This window comes from Heloderma suspectum, chromosome 8, assembly GCF_057233095.1.
Source record: "Heloderma suspectum isolate Gila_16-S chromosome 8, 16-S_ref, whole genome shotgun sequence".
In the NCBI taxonomy this organism is placed as follows: Eukaryota; Metazoa; Chordata; class Lepidosauria; order Squamata; family Helodermatidae; genus Heloderma; species Heloderma suspectum.
This window is the reverse complement of record NC_139465.1, coordinates 47,519,093-47,543,871: the sequence shown is the minus strand read 5'-3', so window position 1 is coordinate 47,543,871 and position 24,779 is coordinate 47,519,093. Positions and strand designations below refer to the sequence as shown.

Below are 24,779 nucleotides of genomic sequence, written 5' to 3'. Positions count from 1 at the left end.
TGCCAGGGACCGTTGCACAAGGAGAAAGGGTCTAGATTGATTGCTTGCCTGGCTTTTTTTGGGTGCAGTAGATATACCACTAACGTGAATGCAACTGCTGCACACAGAACAGAGGCTTGGAAGCACTGTGGTTATGCCAAATGTGTGGAGTTTCTAAGATAGGATTTGATAGCAGCTACAGCATCCTGCAGATGGTTGTAGAGGGGAAAAATCTGGAAACGTGCTGGCAATTACTGTGACATCCTTACACTGGTGCTTGGTCAGAGTGCTGCTGCTCCCAGCTCTCATGGCCCAATTCTCCTTCCCTTGACCTTAGACATACTTGCTTTGCTCACCTGCCTTGGCTCCCAGCATCCCTCTTCCATGCCCCAAATACATTCTAGAAGCAAGTTTTTTCTGACTCTTCAGAGTGCTTCATCTAGTCGTCCCAGAAAGGCTTGCAGAGCTGTTGTAAGCGAGAGTGACTTACTGGTGAGCGAGGGTGACTTCCCGAGGCCGCTCGCTGAGCTCATGGCTGAGGCGAATGTTGAACCAGAGGCGTCCCAGCTCTTAATGCTACGTCCCGCCTTCTGGGCAAATGGCTGGCATATGCAGAAGACTCCCCAAAGCTCACTTGAGCCGGGACCATGCCAAGCGGCCGGACTGTTGTCCTGCACCCAGTTGGCTGATGGGCACCAACTGCCAGCAGGTGATACAGAAAGTGAAGTCCCGGTTGAGGTGGAATCCCCTGCAGACATTTCTGAGGCTGTGGGCTTCCGTGCCCCCGATCACAGAGATGCTGCTGTGCATGGCAACAGAGGCTTTGTCTTTGGATGCTGCTGGGCTGCCCCTTATTTGTGACAAGGGGGTCCTTTGGGGAGGAGTAGGGGTCCCTTTGCTTCCAGCTGAGTTTGCTCTCTCTTCTCCTGCTGCAGGTGCTGGCCATGTCGAGTCGTTCGTGGCTGAGTTATTCCTATCAGTCTCGCTTCCACTTAACCCCCCTGTCATACGAAACGTTGGAGTTTGCTTCTGGCTTTGCCTCTGAGCAGTGTCCAGAGGGCATTGTGGCCATCTCAACAAACACGCTGAGGTTCGTATTGATGGAAAATGGCAGCGCGAGGGAAGAACGATGAGAAGCAGACCTTGACGCTCAGCTGACTGTCTGGCCCAGGCTCACGCCTCCACGCAGCCCCAGCGTGGCCCACAGTGTGCCTGGCCAACTGGGGGCGCTGATTACTTGCCACAGCTGTGTGCCCCGTTGAGTCAAAGTTGATATGGAAGTGAACAGGTGCTAGGATGAGCCAAGGATGCTGTTTGTCTGTTTCGCCCCTTGGCCGCCTCCTGTTTCTCTAGACGTGCTTGTGGATTGGGAGACAGCCAGAAATCGCAAGGCCGCCTTCTTTTGTTCATTGCTGCCTGGGAGCCTCTGACAACTAGTGCTTGGTCAAAACATGAATCCTGTCTCTGGAAGGGAGATCCGTTTGGTTGCTTGGAAAACTTAGGGCCGCCTGACCTTTTTGGAGGGGAAAGAGGGAGCTAGAAGAGGATGGTGTGTGACACTTCAAGGGGCCTCCTTTGGGGGGTGGGGTGAGCCTGCCTCCTTCCTGGGTCCAGCTGTCCCTAAGTTTTGTGCTGGTGGGATTTAAATAGAGAGTGAGGGACATGGGGCTACTATACAATTCATTCCCCCCCTTTTTTTGATTTATGACTTAAGTTGCCTTTTATTAATGTTGTACTCTGTTTTTGTAATAAAATTAAGACCCTAAGTGAAGGAAAAAGACACCCACATAGAAGTGAAGTCTGGACAATTCCCTTTGTATAGAGGAGGTTCCTTCTGACAGAGGATCTATCAATAGGGATGGCAGAGAAATCCTCCACGGACCCCAGTGAGGGCCAGATTTAAAAGAATCCGGCCTCTGGAGTCCGTGGAGGATCGGAAGACTTACCTCCGCCTCACCGGAGGAATCCTTGATGGCCAGATCCTCCCCGCCGTCCGGCTCCGAAGTGCCAGCGATACGGCCGTCATTGCCATATCGATGGCTGCATTTAGCTTAAACCTAAGACCTTTACGGCCACAAATGGCATGGTGGACGCCATTTGTGTCCGCAGTCAATCAGCCCAGCCAGCGATACGGCAATGGGCGGCTGTATCGCTGGCGCTCCGGAGCTGGCTGGCAGCTCTGTGGAATTGCAGCAGAGCCAGCTGGCCAGGATTCCAGGGGGAGGGATGGATCGCCTCCCCCCCCCCCCCGCAGACCCCCCCTAGACCTGGAGGTAAGGATTTCATACATCCCTGTATATCAATCCCAGGTGAGGGGGCCTTCCCCCCTCCCAGTTATTCAGGCTGCCGATAAACCTGCTCAGAAGTGGTCCTGATTCGTGACAGATAATCCTTTGCAAGGCTGGTGCAGACTCCAGTGACTTTTCTGCTTTGCGTCCCCTCAAAGGATCGGGTTGTTCTGCAGTGGCAGCCAAATTGTTGTTCTCTAACATCCCCTTGATCCATTTTCAAGGGCTGGAGGCCGTTGTCTTCCCTTTCTCTCCTGATCTCTAATAGTACGGGGGCACGGTGATCTCTGCAGGTGATGTCACGCATATAGGTGGCCACTTTCCTTGGAAATGCTCCTGCATCTGCTTGGTTTCGAGCAGCGAATGAGCAGGAGCATGGATGATGCCGGCACATCAGTCAGGCTGCCAGGGTGCCCTGAGCCGGGCTGCTGCGGGTAGCGTCCTTCAAGCCCTTTTCAGGTGGCTCCACGTGGCCAGGGCCCATGATGGTGTCTTAATGTCTCTGGCTTTTTGGCTCCCACAGGATTTTGGCATTGGAGAAACTTGGTGCAGTCTTCAACCAGGTGGCCTTCCCGTTGCAGTACACCCCCAGGAAGTTTGTTATCCACCCTGAGAGCAACAACCTGATCATCATTGAGACGGACCACAATGCTTATACTGAGGCCACAAAAGCCCAAAGGAAGCAGCAGATGGCTGAGGTGACTGGAACACTCCAGCCTGCCTGGCTCCCCTATCCTGTGTCTTTCTCCCCAGGGCGAACAGCAACTAGAGGCTGTGACCAGCAGCGACTTCTGTTTCAACGTTAGGTGGGGAGTCACTGAGATTCAGTGAAAAGAAGTGACTAAGTGGGCCCAGGGGACCTAGATTTTATTTCTAGGCATGAGGCTGATGTACTTTGTAAACACGGGGAGGGCTGGACCTCACTCTGGAGGCTTGCCATAATGCCCATCTGCCCTGTGGCAAAACCAGGAGTCCTTGTAAGGTGTCACAGATGGCTGCCCGTGGACGGAAGCTCCTGTCCTCCTTACTGGCTAGCAGCGAGGGACCTGGCCTCATGTTACTGCCAAATAGCAAACACGGTGACGTCTTCTGATTGCCTGGTCAGGGAGGCCCCCTTTTAATTATTTCCGAGGGAATCTTGACCCGGTATACGGGCTGTTGCTCTGGGCTTCCTGGCTGCTCTGCGCGCCTTCCAAGTCTCGCGCCATGTGAGGGAGCGATTCTGCCTCTTCCCCAGGGGAGAGGTCTTGCTCAGTTCTGAAGTGGGAGAGATGCTGAAGCAGGGAGAACGTCTCTTGCCGCCTCTGACAGTGCCACAGCCCAGCACGGGGGAGAGGCAGCAGCTCTTTCCCCCGCCAGGGGTGTGGATCAGGGAGGGGTCTCTTGCTTTGTGGTGACCCAGTGGCAAGCGGGTGAGGGCATCTCTCGCAGCCTATCCAGATGCCCCCAGCCTTTTCGCATCCATCCATTCCTGTGCTGTGGGTCTTTGAATTGCCGTCTTGGAGACGGCACATAGTGGGAGCCCAGGAGTGGAAAACCTGACATAGTGTGCAGGTGCTGCCCGTGGGGAGGGAAAAGAATGGTTCCCCCACCACTTCTAGCACCTCTTGCTCAAGACAGCAGCAGTCTGGCCCCCTCCCTGCTGGAGCCAGGCCCACTTCCACATGGACCCTCTGCCTCAACAGTGCCTTGAAGGCTGGGGTTAGCCTAGTCTGCTAAGGCTTGGGCCTCTGTTGTCTCTGGGAATTAATCCCCTGGATGTGGGACTTCCTCTTTGCACCCTTGTGCCCCTCAGGAAATGGTGGAAGCGGCAGGGGAAGACGAGAGGGAACTAGCTGCAGAGATGGCGGCGGCGTTTCTGAACGAGAACCTTCCAGAGTCCATCTTTGGTGCCCCAAAGGCAGGAAATGGGCAGTGGGCCTCTGTTGTCAGGGTGATGAACCCTATCCAAGGAAACACGTTGGATCTAGTGCAGCTGGAGCAGAACGAAGCTGCCTTCAGGTAAGGAGCGGCCTGCTCCTCCAGCACGCGCAGCCTCTTTTGAGTCCTGCCCTTTTGGCTTAGCGACTGCCGTATTCGCTGTAGCGGGGTGGGGAACCGTCTTCAGCCTGGGGGCGATACTCCGGTCTGGAATAGGTCGCGGGGGTCGTGCTCCAGAGTGGGCGGGGCCCAAATGGGATATTTTTGTGGGCGGGGCCTACTTAAAGCAGGCAGGACGAGGCTTCCGCATATCTACTCAGAAATAAGCAGGGCAGAATCACCTTGAAGCTTCCTCCCCAGCCCTGTCCCTTTGCCCCTGGGAGAAGAAAGCTCTTCTTTCCAATCAGCTGCTGGTCAGAGAGGAGAGCTTTTCTGTGTTGGGAGACGGGGTGGGGCCTGGGGAAGAAGCTGTCAGGCCAGATATGGAACCTGTGGGCTGCATCAGTCCCATGCTCCAGAGGTTCCCTATCCCTGCTCTATAGGGTCAAGTATTTGGCCATATTTGGCAAGCCTCCCTGTCAAATATAGTCAGATAATTGCCTCATCATTGTTGTTGGATGAAACCAGAATCCAGTCCTTAAAAAGCGTTGCTTGCATGAGGGTTTTTTTGGCCTCAAAGAATGTTTGGCAGAGATTGGTTGTGAGTCAGTCAGTCAAAGCCAGTTACCTGGAGCCAATGACCTAGGGAGGCGGTGGGCTCTCCCACACTGGAGGCGTTCAAGACGAGGCTGGACAGCCATCTGTCAGGGATGCTGTGACTTGGATTCCTGCATTGGGCAGGGGGTTGGACTCGATGGCCTTGAGGGCCCCTTCCAGCCCTACTCTTCTATGATTCGATGAAACAGCCCTGATTAAGAGTGCCCCCTCTGCTGTCCCCCAAAGTTCTTTCCCCTTCTTTGTTCTGAAGCGACTCGTATCTCTCCTCCTCCTCCTCCTTCCCCCAAAGGCCAGTCTGTCTGTAGCTACTGTAGTGACCCTCTCATTGTGGCTGTCCCCAGTGTGGCTGTGTGCCGATTTGCCAATGCTGGCGATGACTGGCATGTCCTGGTGGGAGTGGCCAAAGACCTCATTTTGAACCCACGCTCGGTTGCCGGAGGGTTTGTCTACACCTACAAGCTGGTGAACAGTGGCGAGAAGCTGGAGTTCCTGCACAAGGTGAGTTCCCTGTGGCAGCTGGCTGGGGCGACATCTGGGAAGACTAACCTCAGGCTCACACTACTGCGAAATGGTCGTGAGGCCCGCCATTCCGGAAGGGAAGCTCTCCTCGCTTCCCTCAGTCCCCCACAGCTCGCATCTCTCAGTCCAGCTTGGGCATGCGGCGTGCCTGCTGCCTTGTGGGCAGCGTCTGTCATTGGAACTTGACTCTCGTTGCTCAGGCTCAGAAAGAGTGAGCAGCACTGCAGTGCTTGCAGGATGGCTGGCAGTTGCAAGCAAAAGGTCTTTCCCTCTCCTAAAATGAATGCCGTTCTGCAGTGGGGTCATCAGCCTGTCCATGGATTATTCACAGGTTGTCTGTCTGGGGCTTGAAGCCTCTCTGTAGTGCCACATGGCCTCCTCTCTCCCCCTGTTGAAGGTGGTTGGATACATTGGCTTGGAGAAAACCACTGCAAGCCCTGAATTCTCTCCGCTGGTTGCCCTCTGGAGGCTGCCCAGTCTAGATGCTGGGAGGCCGCCACTCCATCTCCGAGGAGGAATACTTGGGCAGGACGTGCTCCCTCCACGAGGCAGCTCCCTGGGGCTAATCTCTCCTCCCTCGGTCGCGAGCAGAACAGCAGGGGCTCTGCTGGGCCAGCCGGCGGCCTTGCTAATCCCGCTCCAGCCACGCCGTCTCCAACCCGCCCCTCCTCCGCAGGGCTCGGCAGCTGCTGCCGGTGCGCTGAGGCCGTGCCCTCCCCCGCCTCACAGTAGCGGCTCACCTCTGAAGCGCAGGGTGGGCTTTGCTGTTGAGGGTGCGAATGACCCCCCCCCGTCTGCGGCTTCTTTCCCACGTTCTCTGTCCAGACTCCAGTGGAGGAGGTCCCAGCAGCGATCGCCCCGTTCCAGGGCAGGGCGCTCGTCGGTGTGGGGAAGCTGCTGCGCGTGTACGACCTGGGCAAGAAGAAGCTCCTCCGCAAGTGCGAGAACAAGGTACCGGTGCTGCGGAGGCGGGGGCTCTCGCAAGGCGCCCCCATCACTCGCGACCTGCCCCTCTGCTCGCGCCGGGCTCTGTGCAGCCCCCAGGCCAGCCTTCTCTAGCCAGGGCTTTGGTTTCCCTTGCACTCTGATGCTCGAGAGACAGCCAGGGCTGGGCAGCGCGGAGCCTGTGGACACCAGTGCGCCCCGGACGCCTTCCTTGGCGCCTGCCGGGTGCTCCAGCCTTCCAACTTTTTTTTGAATTGACACATTTTCTTACCAGCTGGTGGGATTACTGTGAAATCAGCTTCTGTTCGTACTGAAAACTGTGGCTTCAAAGGAGTTGCTTAGCGTGTTGCTTCTCAGACCCCCACCTCTGCCCTTTTTTGTGCAAGGCGCTTGTCCTTTGCCACACCTCCCATGGCAGCCATTTTGTGGTGGTGCACACCCGACCAGGTTGCGTGGCCTGAACTTGCCCCTCAGAACTGTTTCCATCCACTCTTTGTACTTGACCAGCCAGGCAATAAGTGTGCAGGGCAAATCCTTTTCTTGCCCTTGGTCTCTCTCGACGGAATAGAATTGAGGATCTGAAGCCCAAAGGTGACATCTCGACTTTCCAAAGCCATGATGTGAAGTTGGATATGGTAGGAAGAGGCCAGCTAGTGATGGTTTTTTGCACAGTAGTTCCTGGTCCCAGCTTTCCAGCTGTCCGGTAAACCTTTGAGGAGAAGCAAAATCACTGTTGCTTCTCCTCAAAACTAGTCCTTGTTCTCCACCTTTGAATTCTTCCCAGAACCAGAGTGCTGCTGGGGCGAGAGCGACTGCGTGTGCTGCGGGTGTGGGTTCTAAACCTGCTCTCCGAAATAGAGGGCCCAGCTGATCAGCCTCTGGTCTGCCTCCCCCCCCGCGGTGATTAGCTGCTGCTCCGCCGTGGAAGGCAGCCGTCCGCGAGGTGGGCGCGCTGTGTGGGCTGTGGGCAGCAGTGGAGCTGGGCTCTTCCCAAGCAAGCTGCATTAAAGCGCTTCTCGTGCTTGAGCGCCTCCTTCCCCGCCCCCGCGCTCTGTTTGAGGGGGCGCTTTTCTGAATTGCTGTCCTTCACAGCACATTGCCAACTACATCTGCGGGATCCATACCATTGGGCACAGAGTGATCGTGTCGGATGTCCAGGAGAGCTTCATCTGGGTGCGGTACAAGAGGAACGAAAACCAGCTCATCATTTTTGCCGATGACACCCACCCGCGCTGGGTCACCACTGCCTGTCTTCTGGATTATGACACGGTGGCTGGGGCTGACAAGTTCGGCAACATCTGTGTGGTGAGTCAGCCTGAAGATGGCCCGGGAACGCTCTGGGCTTCCGTGCGAGGAACGCCCCTGCTGCCTTGCTCAGTCCCCTGCATGGGATGCTGGGGCAGCCCCGGCCCTTTGCTTTTGCTCAGCGTCCTCCCCGGGTGGCCTGCAAGGCTTACCTCTCTGCCTCGCCCCTGTGCCCTCGCATCTGCTTGCCAAGGCCCCGGCCTCTGTGGCGGAGGCTCGGGCTCGGTCGCGCTCTTGTTCCATGCGCATGTGATGGGTTGCGCTCTCCTGAATTCAGGTGTCCAGAAACCTTCCCATGGGCTGCATCCATGCCTGGGCCACTGAGAGTCCTTCGGGCCATGCAGTGAGTTTTCCCCTTATCCGCCCCCCCCAGGTGAGGCTGCCACCCAACACCAATGACGAGGTTGACGAGGACCCAACCGGCAACAAGGCTTTGTGGGACAGAGGCCTTCTCAATGGCGCTTCCCAAAAGGTAATGAGCACAGGGCCCTTCCTGGGGGTGAACCTGGAGGCCTTTCCTAGCTCTGCATCTCATTTCCTCGTCTGTAAGCATTGCCTGCTTTTCTGGAATGTGCAACTTTAAGAGGGACATACTGGATTTTAAAAACCAGAGTAACAGCAGCAACCCCTAGCTAGCTTAAAACCATACTTTGCTTCCCAGCAGTAGGCAGGACAAGCATCCCAAAGTTCACCTGCTGGTGTGATGGTGTTCCTCTGGTGGAAGTGTGACCTGCTGGGACTGCTGTCTTTGAGGATGGGGAGGGGAGGGGCCCGTAGGAGTGAACGGACTGGCCAGTGTGCAGGGCCCAGGTCATCTGCTGAAGCCTTGTTTTCTTGTCTTCTTGACTTCCAGGCAGAGGTGATCATGAACTACCATGTTGGAGAAACGGTGCTGTCTCTGCAGAAGACGACTCTAATCCCCGGAGGGTCTGAGTCTCTCGTCTATACTACCTTGTCGGGAGGCATTGGCATTCTGGTCCCATTTACGTCGCATGAAGTAAGAGGCGATCCTCAGAGGGAAGGACCCCGAGTGGTGCAGCAGAGCAGCGGTGGCTGTGAGCTGTGGCAGGGCAGAAAAGTCAGTGGGGAGGGGAGAGGCAGCCTGCCCAGGCTTGGCCGCCCAGCTCCGTTGCTGGTGGATTGGGACTGGGGCGGTGCTGTCAGGCCTCCTGAGCTGCCTGAGCTGCTCTGCCCTCCGACCCTCGGCACAGGATTTGCCTCCTGGCGCAAGCGCCGCCCCCCTCGGGCTCCCAATCCGTGTTGGGTGGCAGCGGGGAGCCTGTGGGCTGCCATGGCGTTCTCCGACTCCCAGCCGCAGTCCGCCAGGCGTGCATCACTGGCCATCCCCACTTGCAGCGCTCCTGCTGTGTAAAATGCTTGTTCAGACCCTGCGTGGAAGTGGACCTGGTTGTGGTGTCAGCCGGCCACCTGACTGCAGCTGCCTCTTCCTCACAGCCCTGTAGCAAACTTCCCGAGCTGATGGGCTGGGGCAGAGCTCAGCTTGCTGCTGCTGGCCATGCGTTGCTTTTTGGTGGAGGCAGCAGTTCTCCCTTCTTGCTCTCTGCTCCTTTCAGGATCATGACTTCTTCCAGCATGTGGAGATGCATCTCCGATCGGAGCACCCTCCTCTCTGTGGGCGAGATCACCTCAGCTTCCGTTCCTACTACTTCCCAGTCAAGGTAGGGCAGGTGTGCTGGGCATAAACTAGCAAGCACTTCGGCATTGCTGGCACGTAAGCGAGCCCGTCGCAAAGGCCACTTTCCCCTGTCTGCTTCCCCTGCTGTTTCTCTTTGGCCAGAGTAGCTGTCCTGAGGCTAATGGAACAGCCTGGCCCAGACACAACTTTTCTTGCTGACTGCCATGTATGTGAAGGAACATTAGGGGTCATCACCAATGTGAACCAAAAGTTCTTCCCTCTTGGTCTCTGGTGCCCTCCAGCTCCCCTGTAGTTCTCCTCCAGCCAGAGTTGAGTGCTTTCCAAGAGATGTGCACAGGGAAATCCCCCTCTGTCCCCATAGCGCCTTTCCCCTTGCCTGGTGGCCAGGCGCTCCTGTCAGGGCCAGTGCCCTTCTGAAAGCGAGCACAGATGTACCTGAGGGCCATATCCCCTTGCAAGACCGCTTGCCCACGTGGGCAGGGCAGCCCCTTGGCTGTGCTGCCAGCATTGGAGTCCTCCCCCTGTGGTGGATCCTGTCCCGAGCAGCCACTGCAGCAGAATGCTCTTTGCAGCAGCACTGATCCCTTTTCCTTGCCAGGCTGCAGCATTGTTGTTGCAGCTCTAAGCCTGTACGTCCACCTCAAGCTGAGTAGCTCACACATGCACTCTAGCTGGTTTCGACCAAACCCGTTGAGTTTCATCGCAGAATCGGTTTGTGGATGTGTTAACAGTTTATTCAAGACTGCTGATTCTCACACAGTGGCATCCCTCTCTCTGCGGCTCCTTACTGTCTCCCCCCATCCCCAGCCATCTGTGTGCATTCTGCCCAGCTCCGTTCTGGCTCCCACTGAAGTCTGATCCTGTGAGGGCTTGTACAAGCCTTCATGAATTTTTGCTCTCTAATGAGGCAGGTTTTTCCTTGAAACATGTTGGGTGCATGGCACTGGTTTGAAGAAGCCTTTATTCATTATACAGTAGAGTGGCTCTTGGATAAACACAAGGACCATGGCCACGCTTCCATACCTGCCAGCAGAGCCTTTTGTTTGAAGCGCTCTCTGTCACAGACGCTAAATGGCCTTCTTCTTTCTCCCACTAGAATGTCATTGATGGAGATTTGTGTGAGCAGTTTAATTCCATGGAACCCAACAAACAGAAGAATGTGTCAGAAGAGCTGGACAGGACCCCACCAGAGGTGTCCAAGAAGCTAGAGGACATCCGCACCCGCTATGCTTTCTAAATGGACTTCAGTTCAGGGACTCGGCAGAGACTCTTGTTTCAAAGATGTTTTGAAGGAGCTTTTACCTCCTCCCACTTTGGCTGCCCCATTCTGTCCCTGGGACTTGGGAGTCCTTGTCATCTCAGATGTGCTGCTCCAGAGGCCAGAAGTGTTTCTGATCCCTCCTTTTCTGCAGAGAGAGGAACCCATCGCCAACCGGACCCTGTCCTTGGCTGCCCTGGTGCCCTTCCCTTATCAAGGGAGCTAGCTGGATAAGTCTCGCCACACAAGCTCCCCTTCCTCTGAAAGGGGGGGGGCTTGAGCTGGCCTTAATCCTTTTCCCCAGCCAGTATCTGGGAAGCCTTGTGGGCTTGGGTGTTGTAACTTTTCCATTGTCCTGTTTTTATCTCTGTATTGTAAATATCGTCTTGTATCGACTTAGCCTTTGACTGTTGGAGAGATGGCCACTGTGACCTGGCCTTAGATTTTTCCTGAAACCTCTCCTGTGGCACCTGCATTAAAGGCTGGCTGATGAACTAGAGAGATTGCTGGCTTCTCTCAAGACTTCTGCTCAACTCTATGGAGATTGGCTTTGCACAGGTCCTGAGAGTGGGCCAACAGGTGTGTGTGTGTGGTGTGTGTGTGTGCACGCGAGGGGGGGGGCATGTGCAGGCTGTTCGCCTTCTTTTACCTATCTAAGATGTTGCAAAATGTCTCCACTCTCATCCCTCCAAGGAGTGTTCTATGGGATCTCATCCTCTGGCATATGGTTCTGCATCTCAGCTTCTCTTAACTTGGAGTAAGCAACTCTCCGTACTGGCGAAGGCCTTTAAGAACTTGGCTTTCTAACTTACTGCACATTGCTGTCCGGCCTTGGAGGGATGGGGAGAGGGTCCAGGTGCCACTGAAGCAATAATTGGATGTTGAGGCCACATTTTTAGCAAAATCTAGAGTGAAATGCCCCATAATAAACAGTACCCTTAGGCCTGGCTTTCTTTGCCCTTAATTTAGCACCCAAACCCACCTCCACTTGCATGCCACACACTTTTAGGGTACACTAAATTCATCCTCCTAGGAACTTTTAAAAACAGCCTATTTCTAGCCCGTTTTGCTGCACAGGTAGGCTGTGTTCTGAATTATAACCATAATATTGAAATGCCTGCTGATGTGTTCCACTTCATCCAGAATTTAGCTTTTCTTGAGACAGAATTTGGAAGTGTAGCCTAGACCAGCCTTCCCCAACCTGTTGCCCTCCAAATGTGTTGGACTGCAACTCCAAATGTTGGCTGGGACTGATGGGAGTTGTAGTCCAACTCAGATGGAGGGTGCCGGGTTGGGGAAAGCTGGTCTAGACTTGTCAGTAAGTGCTTGTTCCCTCGAAAACCAAAACTGCTTCCTCTCCCTCAACTGCCAAGCGTCCCCTGCCGCCATGTGTCTTTCTGTTTTGATGGCTTGTTATCTGGTTACTCTGCTGCTGCAGACTTGTCTTGGCAACAGGGTGAGATGACTATCTTAGGAAGGTTCATGGTTTAAGTTCCAAATTCTTGGGGGGGGGGGTGTTCTTTCTTTGGAGGAAAGATCATCTTTATGTTGCCTCCGTTTTCTTTTAACTAGCAAGCGTTGTGAATCCAACTGCAGTACTTTCAGCACCTTTGCACATAGAAAAGGCAGCTTTCTGTTTTCATGGTGGGTTGGCCATCTTTTTTCCTCTAGCATTTAAATGTTTCTGGAAGCTGGGAGTGGTTGCAACTCCCTGGCGCTTAAGGTACCACATATTTTGAGATATGCAAATGCCCTTCCAATATTATAGAAAAAGACGTAGTGGACTTGCAGGGTCCTGACGGCTCTTATTTTTGGTACTCTTGAAAGAGCCATGTTCTTTCACAATTTTGAGTGTTGTTCCTCTTACCGAGTCATGAATAGGAAGGTGAGAGCCTGTTCATTTAAAATGGTTGTGGTTCTAGGCTCATTTACCAAGATTCTGGTATGACTTTCCTCCTTCGTTAGAGAAGCTGATAACAACTCCTCAGGGAATCCTAACTGAAGACTTTGTGCAGGCAAAGCGGACAGGGCTGTGACTTTGGTTCTAGCACACAATCTGTTTCATTATTTAGTAAAATGGCTGAATTCCTTGCCCTCCCATTGCATGAGTCTTTGCAATGTTCTGCTCAAGCCAATCCCAGGTGACTTCAGCTGCTGCGACAGAGAAGGAGATTGCCTCCCTGGGCTTCTTGCAGATTCTTCTTAGAATTGGTTAATGATTATTTGCTTTGGGGGGGGGGGGGTTGCATGAACTGTTCTACTAAAGTATTTTAAACAGTTATTTTGCCTACTGATGAAGGCGTTCTGGATTGGATCTCATCAGAACTTGTTGATGGGGCAGCCATCTAAAAACTAAATATGTAAGTAAATTTAATCAGATGAGGGACTTTATCCTCTCACTTCTGTCCTATTTTTTACCTGTGAGTTCTAGGCTCCAGTTGGGTCTGGTAAATTGTGTGAGCGCTTCTCCCCCCCACATACACACCCACGTCACAGCCAGGAAAAGGACCCCCCCCAGCCTAAAGGATCAGGCTACAGCAGCCAGCAAGTGAATGGGTCAAGAGCCAACTCTTAAAGCTCTCCAAAGAAAAACAGGGAGAAATGTATATAGGGTTGCAAGAAGTAATCGCTGGGCTGCAGGGGCCTCCTGCCTCCTGGGCAGCAACTCCAGCAAGAACCTTGACGGCTTAGCAGTGGAGCTCTGCACAGTGTTTGCCTTGCTTCTGCCCACAACCGCCTCAACAAAATAGGGGAGAGAATCCGAATGTGGGCTACTTACAAAAGTGCCAGTAACATGAGCCATGGCCATAGTTGTTTTGCCCTAGCAAAAAGGTTTCCCTGTGGCAGTGGTGGCAACAAACATCATCCCTCAAGATGCCCTTCAACGGCTGCTTCTCGGCTTACACAAGCAGGCCCACGGCGTTGCTAGGTGCCTGCTGACTTGAGAGCTGGGGTGTTTGAACACTTGTTTGCCGCAAGAAACTGGAATTATGCAAGTAGCTGGGAGGGGCCAGTTGGTGTATGGGCAGGCGATTCTCCAGGAGGTGCTGGCATCCACACAGCTCCCAGCTGCTCTAATTCAAAGGGCTGTGTGGAGCAGGAGGGGCTTCTCCGGAGTGACGGCGCTCCAGGACACTTTTTGGGACTAATAACAGGGGCACCTACTTCGTGCTTTTTATGTACAATTGTTTTTAGAAATCTCCCTGAGATGCCTCACTAGCCAAGGGATATAGAGCCTGCACATTTTAATAATCCAGAGTCCACATTTTTGCTTGCAAAATTTGGAGGTGATTGTAGCAGGGCTAGCGGGGGTGCGTTAAAAGTAGAAGATGCCTGTGTGGTGGTGGGCTACCTGCCTTAAAGGGAGGAAATGGTGAAGCAAGAAAAAAGAGCACACAGAAGGAGGAGGACCATTTGTATTAATTACAGTACAACTTTTATTAATACTGGAATCTTCACAGTGCATTTGTTACTTGTAGCAGTGACTATCTTAAATGAAGGGAGAAGTGGTAGGATAATTATTCTTAAGAAAGAAAGAAGCCATGGGAAAATAAATTAGAAAAAAATAAAGAGGAACAAGTTAACAGCACCAGAATAGTTACGTCAGTTGAAAGACATTTTAAAGGTTTTTTCTCTGTACAAAAAATAAAATAAGCAAAATGCAAACGTTTGTCACATGTTGTCACTGTCATTTCTGGTCATTGCAGGGAGGTATGGAACCCACAGGAGGGCTGTTACATTAGAACTAAATTGTTATGCTGACAGTGTAAGAGAAAGGTTACAATGTGACACATACGGATACACACGTGTGACTGGGTTTGGAGGGGACTCTGCTGTGGCGCTATGTACAACACTCATCTGCCCTGCTGTGCTGGGGGGGGGGTGGAGCCGGCGGGAGGACTTGTGCTTTCTCAAAGGCCTTTGGCAAGGTATTGCTCCAAGGCTTCTGTGCTCCCTGCTCTCCACTCCCATATTTTTCTAGACTAGAGATTTGCCACGCCATGCTACCTGCATACCTTAGAAAGGTGTAGCTGACCCATGGGAAGAGGCAGAAGGGGCTCCTTTCCAGGCACCTCTGTTCTACATCCATCAAAGTTTTGTAGCTATATAAACTTGGTGGGGTCCCAAGGTCATTTTCCTCAGGTGCACAAGTGTCTTTCTCTGCACTGGTGAATTCTTTGCACTTGGGAATCCTTGGCAAGCCCAAGACTTGCGCAGCCAATGAATGTGTAGCTTGGGCTCCAACTTCTCCTACTCCATCCACTTGTGCTTTCGGATCACACCTGGATGCCACTATCCCAGGAGAGCAAAGGCAACGTGTTGAGGGGATGAGCGGGGTCAAGCTGACCAGCTCCTACACAGATCCTCTTAGTCTCATTTCTTTAGCACCCTTCCTACCCAAACACAAGGAAAGCCCAGCTCTCCCCATTTTTCCTCACCATACGCCATCTTGTTTGCAGCCCAGCCTTCCCCAACCTGGCACCCTCCAGCAGTGTTGGACTACATATCCCATAATCCCCAACTGCACTGGGAATGGTAGTCCAACACTGCTGGAGGGTGCCAGGTTGGGGAAGGCTGGTCTAGACAGGTCACCTTCTCATCACCTTCTCTAACTTCAGCCATCTCTCTGGCTTTTCAGAACTCTCTTTCCCAGCATCACTTTCCATTTGCCACTCAAGGCCAATTTCTGGACTTTCTGGGGAGAAGTGAGGGGCTGGTGGGGGGGGCACTCGGCAGACCAAAGAAGCGGCAGTCTCCTCCCATGCTCGCTAAGAAGTTAAGCAGCTGCACCTTAGGTGTAACATAAATGCCACCTCCAGCATAATGTCTGCCAGTGGCCTTTTAAAGCCCATAGAAATCTCTCAGAAGTGAGGGGCTACCAAATCAAATCAAACTGAACTGCTTGTGAAGATGTGCACTGCAAGCTGCTTGCGATGAAAAGCACAGTCCTGGCTTGGGCCACATGACTGCTAGCCCTAAAGACAGGAAGTGCAAACCAAATTTGGGCAGGACACGGGCTTAGCCAAGCGCCTGGCAGCATTTACTGTTCTAGCACATGAGGAAAATGGGAGCGGTGGGGCCAGTCGTCTGAGTATGCACAGCCAGGAAGAGGCACCACGGAGATCGTGTGATCTCGCTGATTCAGGCACGTAGCTCATGCTGTTTGGCACAGCCAAGAGCCTTGCTGGACTACATCCTGTCCAGGTTTAGCCCTTTACTGGCAATAGCAAGTGACAGCAAACGTTTCCTCCGCGGCTTTCCATTTGTGTCAATGTTTGACTGGTTACACTATATCCCAAAGTCCAGCCCATTTCATATCCAAGAAGATAAAACAGGCAAGTGACAGGGAGGGGTCTTAAGTCAGGCTGTACTGAATTGGAGACTAAAACCAGAACTTTCAAGGGAGTTCAGATATTTCCCAAAGACTCCAGTTTGTTTTTTGATGTCATTATTTTCCCTCTCTGCCGCTGCTTCAACACTGATTTTTATCTTACAATGTGAAGAAAGGATGCAATAATCACATGGCCAAGCCTGTCTCATCCGGGAAACCGAGTGAATGGGCTGAGTGCACTACACAGCCAATCAGATCTGTCACCAGGCCAAGCATGAGAACAACCCTTCCTGCATCTGTCATATGGGTCAGCTACCCAGGTTACCTCATTCTGTGAATACTTTTGATCACTTTCAAAGTATCCCCCCAAATATCAACAGAAGGGGGCAGTTCTTGCTGCTGCCAAAAATACACTCTCCCCCCCACGCACCCCTTTGGCTTAGCCTTAATCTTATACCTGTCCATAAGATGTTAACATGGGGAACAGGAACATAGGAAGCGGTCTTCCAGTAGACCCTTGGTCCATCTAGCCCAGTATTGCTGACAGTGAATGGCAGCAATGGCTCACAGAGTTTCAGGCAGGAGTCTTCCCTAGCCCTAACTGGAGATGCTGCTGGGGACTGAACCTGGCACCTTCTGCACGCCACGCAGGTGTTTCACCGAGCACTGGCCCTTTCCATTACACCCAATACGCAAGAGCTTGTGCGCATCACAGTTTGAGAACCTGCTGCTTTGAAGATATCTAGAAGAATACAAGAATGGACAGCCTCAACCGGGTCCCCTTGCACTCTGTAAACCCATTAGCCCATCAATAGCCACAGCTCCCCACTTCCATTTACACAGGAGCCTCTTGCCTCCCCCCACGGCCCCTCACCCCACATCTAAAGACTCCTTAGCCACGCATATTCCAAAGCCACACCTCCAGAGTGCCATCTTTCCACTCTAGCCAATCCCATCACATGCAACACACGGGCCACCGTGCCCATTGCTCCATGGAAGGGAAGGCACGGGAATGGCCCTGGGGGAAGGCAACAGCAGCCCACTTGGCTTCCCTGCGCTTCTGGTGCTCAGTCACCGATGGATGTAGCGCAAGAGCAGTGTCCTTGTGTCAAACATCACCCACCCATCATACGCCCATGGCGCTGTCCCAAGGCCTGTGCCCATGACCAAGCTGGAAGCTGGAAGGCCCATATTTGGGGATGGTGCCCTTGGGAGGAAACATCAACACCTCCCACATGATAGCCATGTCCCTGTGTGTCCCCCGTTCACTGCTCCTTCCACCACTGACTGCCTAACTGCACGAGGGATCCAGCCGGCAACAGGACTGGGTTTTCTGGGATTGTTCACATTGGTGCGGCTGCTTCTGATGACTTCTTCAGAGCAGCTGATACAAAGAGATGCTACAAATACAGAAAAGAATGGGAGAGAAAATGACCGAGGGGTGGGAGGGATTCAGCACGAGACTAGCAGTGCATTTCCTGTCCAGAGGAGGGGTGTGCGTTCTGCAGGAGAAAGCGGCCCGTATTTCTCTGCTGTGTGTTGTGGTGGTGGTGGATACTAAGAATGTAGCCGCTAAATCCAGTCCAGGTTTTCGCTCCTCCCTGACACAAACACACAGCAGGGATGGCCTCTAGCATGATGGTGTGGCTACAAAGAGTCTCTACAGGGCAGGAAGAGGGCAGGTGCAGAAGAGAAAGGAAACTGGATGCAATGGCAGGAGAAAACCATGTATAAAATGGGCCCTCAATCCAGTTCAGTGCCAAGCCACGCCCTCGCAAGTTGGTTAGCAAAGGTGTTGTGTTTAGTCTTCTTTTACATCTAGACTCCGACACTATCTCCATAAAGTGGCTTTGCCTTCTGAGGTTCGCTAATTCTCTTCTACTTTTCCTGGCTCTGTTCTGACTCCAGGCTTACTCTCTGACCCCAGGGGTGGGCATCCAGTAGGCAGCTGGGAAGAGTTCATCACAAAAAACGCGGTGCTGACCTGTCGTTGGTGATGGTCCTGCGAAGGCGCACCCCACGCCGGATGGCAACCAGCATGTCTTCCGCTGGAGGGTCGCTGGAGGCTGCTGGCGGGGGTGTGGGCGTCTCTTCCCCAGGGCCCAGGGATGACAGCCCTGTGGTGGGGAAGGGGAACTGGCCCTCTGCCAGGGCGTGGGCGCTGGCCACCAGCTCGCCGATCTTCTCCACCAGGCTGTGCCGGTTGGCGGCCAGCTGCTGCTGCTCCTCCTCTTCGGTGGAGAGGTGCTTCCCCGCCCCTGCATACACCGAGATCTCCATGACGCTGCTGCCCCAGGCAGTGTTGGGCAGGCTGAGCCGCTTGGGTGAGGCTCTGGCAAAGTCCAGGGCGCCTGGCGAGGCATCATCGGCATAGAACACGCATTCCTCACTGCCCACCCGCGAAGGCCCCGTGTAGCCAGGGGAGTCAGGCACTGTGGGGGTCTTGACGGGGACAATGGGTGGTCTGATGGGAATAGGGCCAGTGTTGGAAAGGGTTCGGCGAACTGCAGGTTTGGTAGAAGGGGTGCGGCGGATGGTGGCCACGCCAGGCGTAGCACCAGCTGGCAAGGTGGTGCCAGTTGGCAAGCCAGCAGTGGAAGCAGGTCGCTTGGTCTGGATCATGCGCCGGTAGTTTTGTGCAATGTTGCTATTGCGAGGGATGGTGGAGGACTTATCGAATTCGCTCTGGCTCTCCCCTTCCACATCGCCGTTCACTGAGCAGCAGTCGTAGTCTGAGGCTGCAGAGGCGACAGGTGGACAAGCGGCATGTGCATTCTTGGGGTTGGCTGAGCCACACAGCCAGCGCAACCAGCAAGCAGCCACTGACAATGTCACGCCACACTGATGACAGCCACGCAATCAGATACGGCACAATTTCTCAAGGCACAATTACAAACAATTCCAAAAAGAAGAAAAGGTGGAAGACAACAGAAGAAGCCAATGTGGCTTCACAAAAAGCTTAGAGATGACCTGAAAACAAAAAAGGACACATATAGGAAGCGGAAAGAAGGCCAACTAACAAAGAGTACAGGCAGGTAGCACAGAATTGCAGGGATGGTGTCAGGAAGGCTAAAGCTGAGAACAAGCTGAGATTAGCGAGGGATGCTAAAAACAACAAAAAGGCTTTCTTCAGCTACGTGCACAGTAAAAGGAAGAGGAAAGAAATGGTGGTTCAGCTATTAAATAAGGATGGCAAAAAAAAAAAAACAGATGACAAAGAAAAGGCAGAGGTGTTCAATTCCTACTTTGGCTCAGTCTTCTCCCAAAAGGGGGTCTATGACCCCCCTGGCAAAGGCGAAGTACCGCTGAAGGGGCAGGATTGCAGCCTGAGATCGATAGGCATATGGTCAAGGAACACCTCATTACTTTGAATGAGTTCAAATCTCCAGGGCCAGAGAAACTGCGTCCTAGAGTAATAAAGGAACTGGCAGAAGAACTCTCAGAACCGCTGTCTATTCTCTTTGAGAAATCCTGGAGGACGGGTGAAGTGCCAGATGACTGGAGGAGGGCTAATGTTGTCCCTGTCTTCAAAAAGGGTAAAAAGGAGGAACCTGGGAACTACAGACCAGTCAGTCTGACATCAATCCCTGGGAAAATTCTGGAGCAGATGATAAAGCAATCCATCTGGAAGCACCTTGAAAACAACGCCAGGATTACTCGAAGCCAACATGGATTTGTCAAGAACAAGTCCTGCCAGACAAATCTGATCTCATTTTTTGATCAAGTAACCTCCCTTGTGGACCGTGGGAATGATGTAGACATCATATACCTCAACTTCAGCAAAGCTTTCGACAAAGTGCCCCAGGATATCCTGATGAGCAAACTAGCTCAAAGTGGGCTAGATGAAACAACGATCCGGTGGATCCACAGTTGGCTACAGAATCGGACTCAAAGAGTGCTTATCAATGGGACCTTCTCCAACTGGGGAGAGGTAACAAGTGGGGTACTGCAGGGCTCAGTCCCAGGCTCAGTGCTCTTCAACATTTTTATAAATGACTTGGAGGAGGTGGTACAGGGAATGCTGATCAAATTTGCAGATGACACAAAATTGGGCGGGATAGCTAATACTTTGGAGGACAGAAACAAAATTCAAAGTGATCTTGATAGACTGGAGTGCTGGGCAGAAAACAACAGAACGACATTTAATAGGGATAATTGCCAAGTTCTGCACCGAGGAAAAAGAAACCACATGCACAGTTACAAGATGGGGGATACGAGGTTCCACAACACTACAAGCGAGAAGGATCTTGGAATTGTTGTCGATCACAAGCTGAATATGAGCCAACAATGTGATGTGGCTGCAAAAAAGGCAAATTCCATTTTGGGCTGCATTAATAGAAGCATAGCTTCCAAATCCTGGGAACTACTAGTTCCCCTCTACTCAGCACTGGTTAGGCCTCATCTGGAGTACTGTGTCCAGTTCTGGGGCACCACACTTTAAGAAGGATGCAGACGAACTGGAGAGGGTTCAGAGGAGGGCAACCAAGATGATCAGGGGACTGGGAACAAAGCCCTATGAAGAGAAACTGAAAGAATTGGGCATGTTTAGCCTTGAGAAGACTGAGGGGAGATAGGATTGCGCTCTTCAAGTCCTTGAAAGGTTGTCACAGAGAGGAAGGCCAGTGCAGGACGCAGAATAATGGGCTCAAGTGACAGGAAGCCAGATTCCGGCTGAACATCAGGAAAAACCTCCTGACTGTTAGAGCACTACGAAAATGGCACCCATGACCTAGGGAGGCGGTGGGCTCTCCCACACTGGAGGCCTTCAAGACGAGGCTGGACAGCCATCTGTCAGGGATGCTCTGCCTTGGATTCCTGCATTGAGCAGGGGGTTGGACTCGATGGCCTTGTAGGCCGCTTCCAACCCTACTATTCGATGATTCTATGACATGCACAGAGGCCTAAAACCCACCATTCCTCCCTCTCAAAAGAGTAGGGGAAGAGCTTGCACAAAGCAGTCGTCCACATGTGGGGAGCAGTACATACTACACGATGAACATGGGGGAGGGGGGATGGCCACATGCTCCTCCTCTGTAGGAACAGGATTTTCAGCCCAGACTGGAGAGCTGAATATGAGAGCTGAATATGAATATGAATATAAGGTCACAGAGAGGAAGGCCAGTGCAGGACACAGAATAATGGGCTCAAGTGACAGGAAGCCAGATTCCGGCTGAACGTCAGGAAAAACTTCCTGACTGTTAGAGCAATACGACAATGGAACCAGGGACCTAGGGAGGCGGTGGGCTCTCCCACACTGGAGGCGTTCAAGACGAGGCTGGACAGCCGTCTGTCAGGGATGCTCTGCCTTGGATTCCTGCATTGAGCAGGGGGTTGGACTCGATGGCCTTGAGGGCCCCTTCCAACCCTACTATTCTATGATTCTATATGGGTTAGTTTTAACCCCTTCATGTACTAGAACAGCATTCCCCAACCTGGTGCCCTCCAGATGTGTCAGACTACAGCCCCCATCATTCCTAGCCCACTATGCTGGCTGGGGAATTCTGGGAGATGTCGTCCAACACATCTGCAGGGCACCAAGTTGGGAAGGCTGCACTAGAAGAGGCTCAGTACATGTTTAAAGCAAAAGGTTTTTTTAACCCCATAGTTGCCTTGCGGCACTTTCTACCATTGAGAATAATAATGGTCAATAATAAAACAGAGAAAAAGGAATGGAAGCAAGAAAGAGCCACTGTCTTTTTTCAGAGCAGCAATGCACCCTTCAGCAGACTGTTGCTTTCTGGACTGGGGCAAGAGCGTGGATTGGTGGGCAGTGCAAATTCCTGGAGGATCATGCCAACCTTCTTGTGTTTACTGGAAATCTACTGCAGGTCAGCTGGCTGGGTGCTCTCCCAATGCAAGCGCGCATGCTTCTGGTGTCTGCAGTCCCTGGGACAAGGCAAGCACTGTACAATATGTCACTTACTGGCCCTCACAATAATCCTGCAAGGTAATGTCACCAGAACTTCATTTTATGGTCATGAGTTGCCAGCAGAAGGGCTGACCATTTCCAAGCCAGCAAAAATGCTACCAGGTTGCTTCCCTTCCTCCTCTGCCGTTCTGCAACTTTCCTGCAGACCCCGGCCCTGACCTCCCATGTGCTTGGTGTGTGGTTGTGCATTCCCTCCGCAGCCCCGTCTCCTGCCATTAATGCCCCCCATCTCAGCTGGCCACTGGAGGCCCCGTCCCCTGCCCCTGCCAATGGCGTCAATACCTTGCGAGGGGATGGTGTCCTCCGAACAGGAGGGAGTGGTGGCCTGAGTGCTGTAGCCGCTGGAGCACTGCAGCGAGTCCCGGCTGCTCTTCTGGTGCTCCATGCTCAGGCCACGGGTCAGCACCATCGCCAGGTCACTGGCAGCTGGGGACACCTCCTCCCCGTGCTGGTGAGAGAGAAGCCGAACAGGAGCCTGTGACACAGTAATCTGGAGCTGCTGCAGCCTACACAGCTAGCCACCAGCCTCCAAAGAGCGCTGTGCGGGGCCACAGGGATCCTGTGCCCAGGAGGCAGGCATCCAGGGAACAGGATAAGCAAGCAAACGGGCAGACATGGGGTGGGGCAGAATGAGAAGTTCTCTCAACCCCCAAACCATGTTGGCCATGATGGTGAACTTGTAGGGCAAAATCAGTATGTATCTAATCCCTCCCTCCCACACCCACCAATTCCTATTAAAAGAGGCCCCATGGCTGTATTAGCCTTGCAAGGAAATGCGGGTTCAGGAGCCCAAGCAGTGCAAGTGGCGGCTACGTGATAAGCAGCTGCCACCCAGTGATGGATTTAGGACATTTTTCTCTTTGCCAGTTTTAGCATTGCATATTAACAAAAGTGACCAATTAAGGCAGGGTGTGCAACTTCCGGCCCTCCAGTTGTTTTTGCCTACAGCTCCCATCAGCCCTAGCCAGCATAGCCAATGGTGAGAGTTGAAGGCCACTGATTATTATTATATAATTATTATTATTGTTTTTATTATCTTATATATAATTATCTTATATATATTATTATTAATGTATTAAATGTATTTGATGACTTGCTCTAAAAAGACTCAATGTGTCTTACAACATGGGTTAAAACATACAAAAAGTTAAAACAATTTAAAACAACTAAAAAGCCAAATATTGGGAGAAGCATTCCATCAGGCATTGCAATCCTGAGCCATGTAAGGCTTTATGGGTCAAAAGCAGCCCCTTGAATTGGGCCAGGAAATGTACAGGCATCCAGCACAAGCGGGGCGAGAATCAGCATTACATGTTCAGACCTTCTGGTCCCTGACATCAATCTGGCTGCCACATTTTGCACAAACTGCAGTTTCCGAACTATCTTCAAGGGCAGCCCCACATAGAGTGTACTGCAGTAATCTAATCTAACTTGGAGGTTACTAGAGCATAAACTACTGAAGCTAGGTTATCCCTGTCCAGATAGGGGTGTAGCTGGGCCACCAGCAGAAGCTGGTAGGTGGCACCCCATGCCACTGAGGTCACCTGAGCCTCCCGGGACAGTGATAACTCCAGAAGAACGCCCAAGCTGTGAACCTGCTCCTGGGGATCAAACCAACCCCAGTGGAATCCCATGCTGGAGAATCCATGGGGCTGAGCCAAGCCCACCTTCTGGAGCCAGCCATCCAAGTAGGAGCGAAACCACTGCAATGCAGTGCCTCCCACTCCCGACTCAGACAGTCGCCCCAGAAGGATGGCACGGTCGATGGTATCGAAAACCACAGAGATCAACGAGAATCAACAGGGTCACACTCCCCATGTCTCTCTCTTCACAAAGGTGATCATACAGTTCAGCCAAGGCTGTTTCTGTCCCCAAACCTGGCCTGAACCACAACTGAGATGGGTCCAGGTAACTGGTCTCATTCAAGAGCATCTGGAGCTGGCTGGAAACCATCTGCTCAAGGATCTTGCCCAGGAAAGGAACATTTGCCACCAGTCTAACGTTGCCAAGATCTTCCAGGGAATGCATTTGGGATCAGGGTAAGCGCTCTGTCACTTACAGATTTTCTAAAAGCCCAACTTGGTGCCCTCCACATGTGTTAGCCCACAATGTCCAGAATCCCTCAGCCAGCTATTCTAGGAGCAGTAGTTCAACACATCTGGCAGGCACCAGATTGGGGAAGGCTGTTTTCTATCTTCTTCTTCTGTCACTAGCACTTTGGAGTTGGGTGCATTTTATTCCCTTCAAATCAAATAATTCTACAAATTCAGATCAGTCTATTCCTGCATCACCCTGGCCTGAACCTAGAAGTGTAATTGACAGAGGAGCAAATGACAGCACAAATTTGCACAACACTGGAGAGGCTCAAATGGCTACGTTCAGATGAACCGCGCTGTCCTCACTTTGCGTCAGCTTCTGCAGCCTCAGGATCTGTTGGGAATCAGGAGGAACAGACTGTTCTGAAGAGATTCAGTGCTCAACTGACTTTGCAGCTAACACCCACCAGACAAGACGGATGCTGCAGAGCCCGTTGTGCCTTGAACCCACGAGTTGTGGTGGAGCCCGCAAAAGGCGTGGCTGGCCTTCAGACACCCCCCGCCCCCTGCACCTCCATCTTCACCCTGAACGTGGCTGTACCTTGGCAGCGATGGAGGCTGGAGACATACGAGGCCTGGATCCTTCCTCCAGACTAATGCCTGGATACACCAACGTGGTGGAGCCCAGCTCTGCCTCACGGAGGTGCTCGACACGGTCTTTTCTTCGTTGCAGTGTGTTTGCCAACAGCTGCTCACAGAGGCTGGCCTTAGACCAATCCTGCAAAACCCAAGAGGCACTGGGTAGAACAGCATAGCTGAGCCTCAGCACCAGAGCCAGCACCACAAAGATCCATGAATATGGATCACAGTAGTGACGGTAGAAGTAACTGGGAG

General features: G+C 52.7%; 2 protein-coding genes across 5 annotated transcripts in view; one reads left to right on the top strand and one right to left on the bottom strand.

Moving 5' to 3' along the window:
• Positions 1–14,257, top strand: part of SF3B3 (splicing factor 3b subunit 3) — a 51,496-nt gene extending 37,239 nt beyond the window's left edge. For 2 of the 4 annotated variants that reach the window (XM_084812327.1, XM_084812328.1), the window contains 10 exons: positions 915–1,069; positions 2,791–2,965; positions 4,063–4,268; positions 5,246–5,402; positions 6,249–6,374; positions 7,461–7,673; positions 8,047–8,145; positions 8,527–8,670; positions 9,248–9,352; positions 10,427–14,257. In XM_084812327.1, the coding sequence (XP_084668453.1) occupies positions 915–1,069; positions 2,791–2,965; positions 4,063–4,268; positions 5,246–5,402; positions 6,249–6,374; positions 7,461–7,673; positions 8,047–8,145; positions 8,527–8,670; positions 9,248–9,352; positions 10,427–10,567 (1,521 nt within the window). In that variant the 3' untranslated portion in view covers positions 10,568–14,257. Of the gene's footprint in view, positions 1–914; positions 1,070–2,790; positions 2,966–4,062; positions 4,269–5,245; positions 5,403–6,248; positions 6,375–7,460; positions 7,674–8,046; positions 8,146–8,526; positions 9,145–9,247; positions 9,353–10,426 lie in introns of those variants that run through there. The other 2 variants (XM_084812325.1, XM_084812326.1) reach the window with 1 other exon arrangement.
• The window catches only part of MTSS2 (MTSS I-BAR domain containing 2), a 116,478-nt gene continuing 105,703 nt past the window's right edge, over positions 14,005–24,779 (bottom strand). Inside the window, exons 13-16 of the mRNA XM_084812335.1 lie at positions 24,487–24,663; positions 22,132–22,297; positions 15,182–18,658; positions 14,005–15,054 (exon numbers count right to left, since the gene is read on the bottom strand). Coding sequence (XP_084668461.1) covers positions 17,883–18,658; positions 22,132–22,297; positions 24,487–24,663 — 1,119 coding nt within the window. The 3' untranslated portion in view covers positions 14,005–15,054; positions 15,182–17,882. The remainder of the gene's footprint in view (positions 15,055–15,181; positions 18,659–22,131; positions 22,298–24,486; positions 24,664–24,779) is intronic.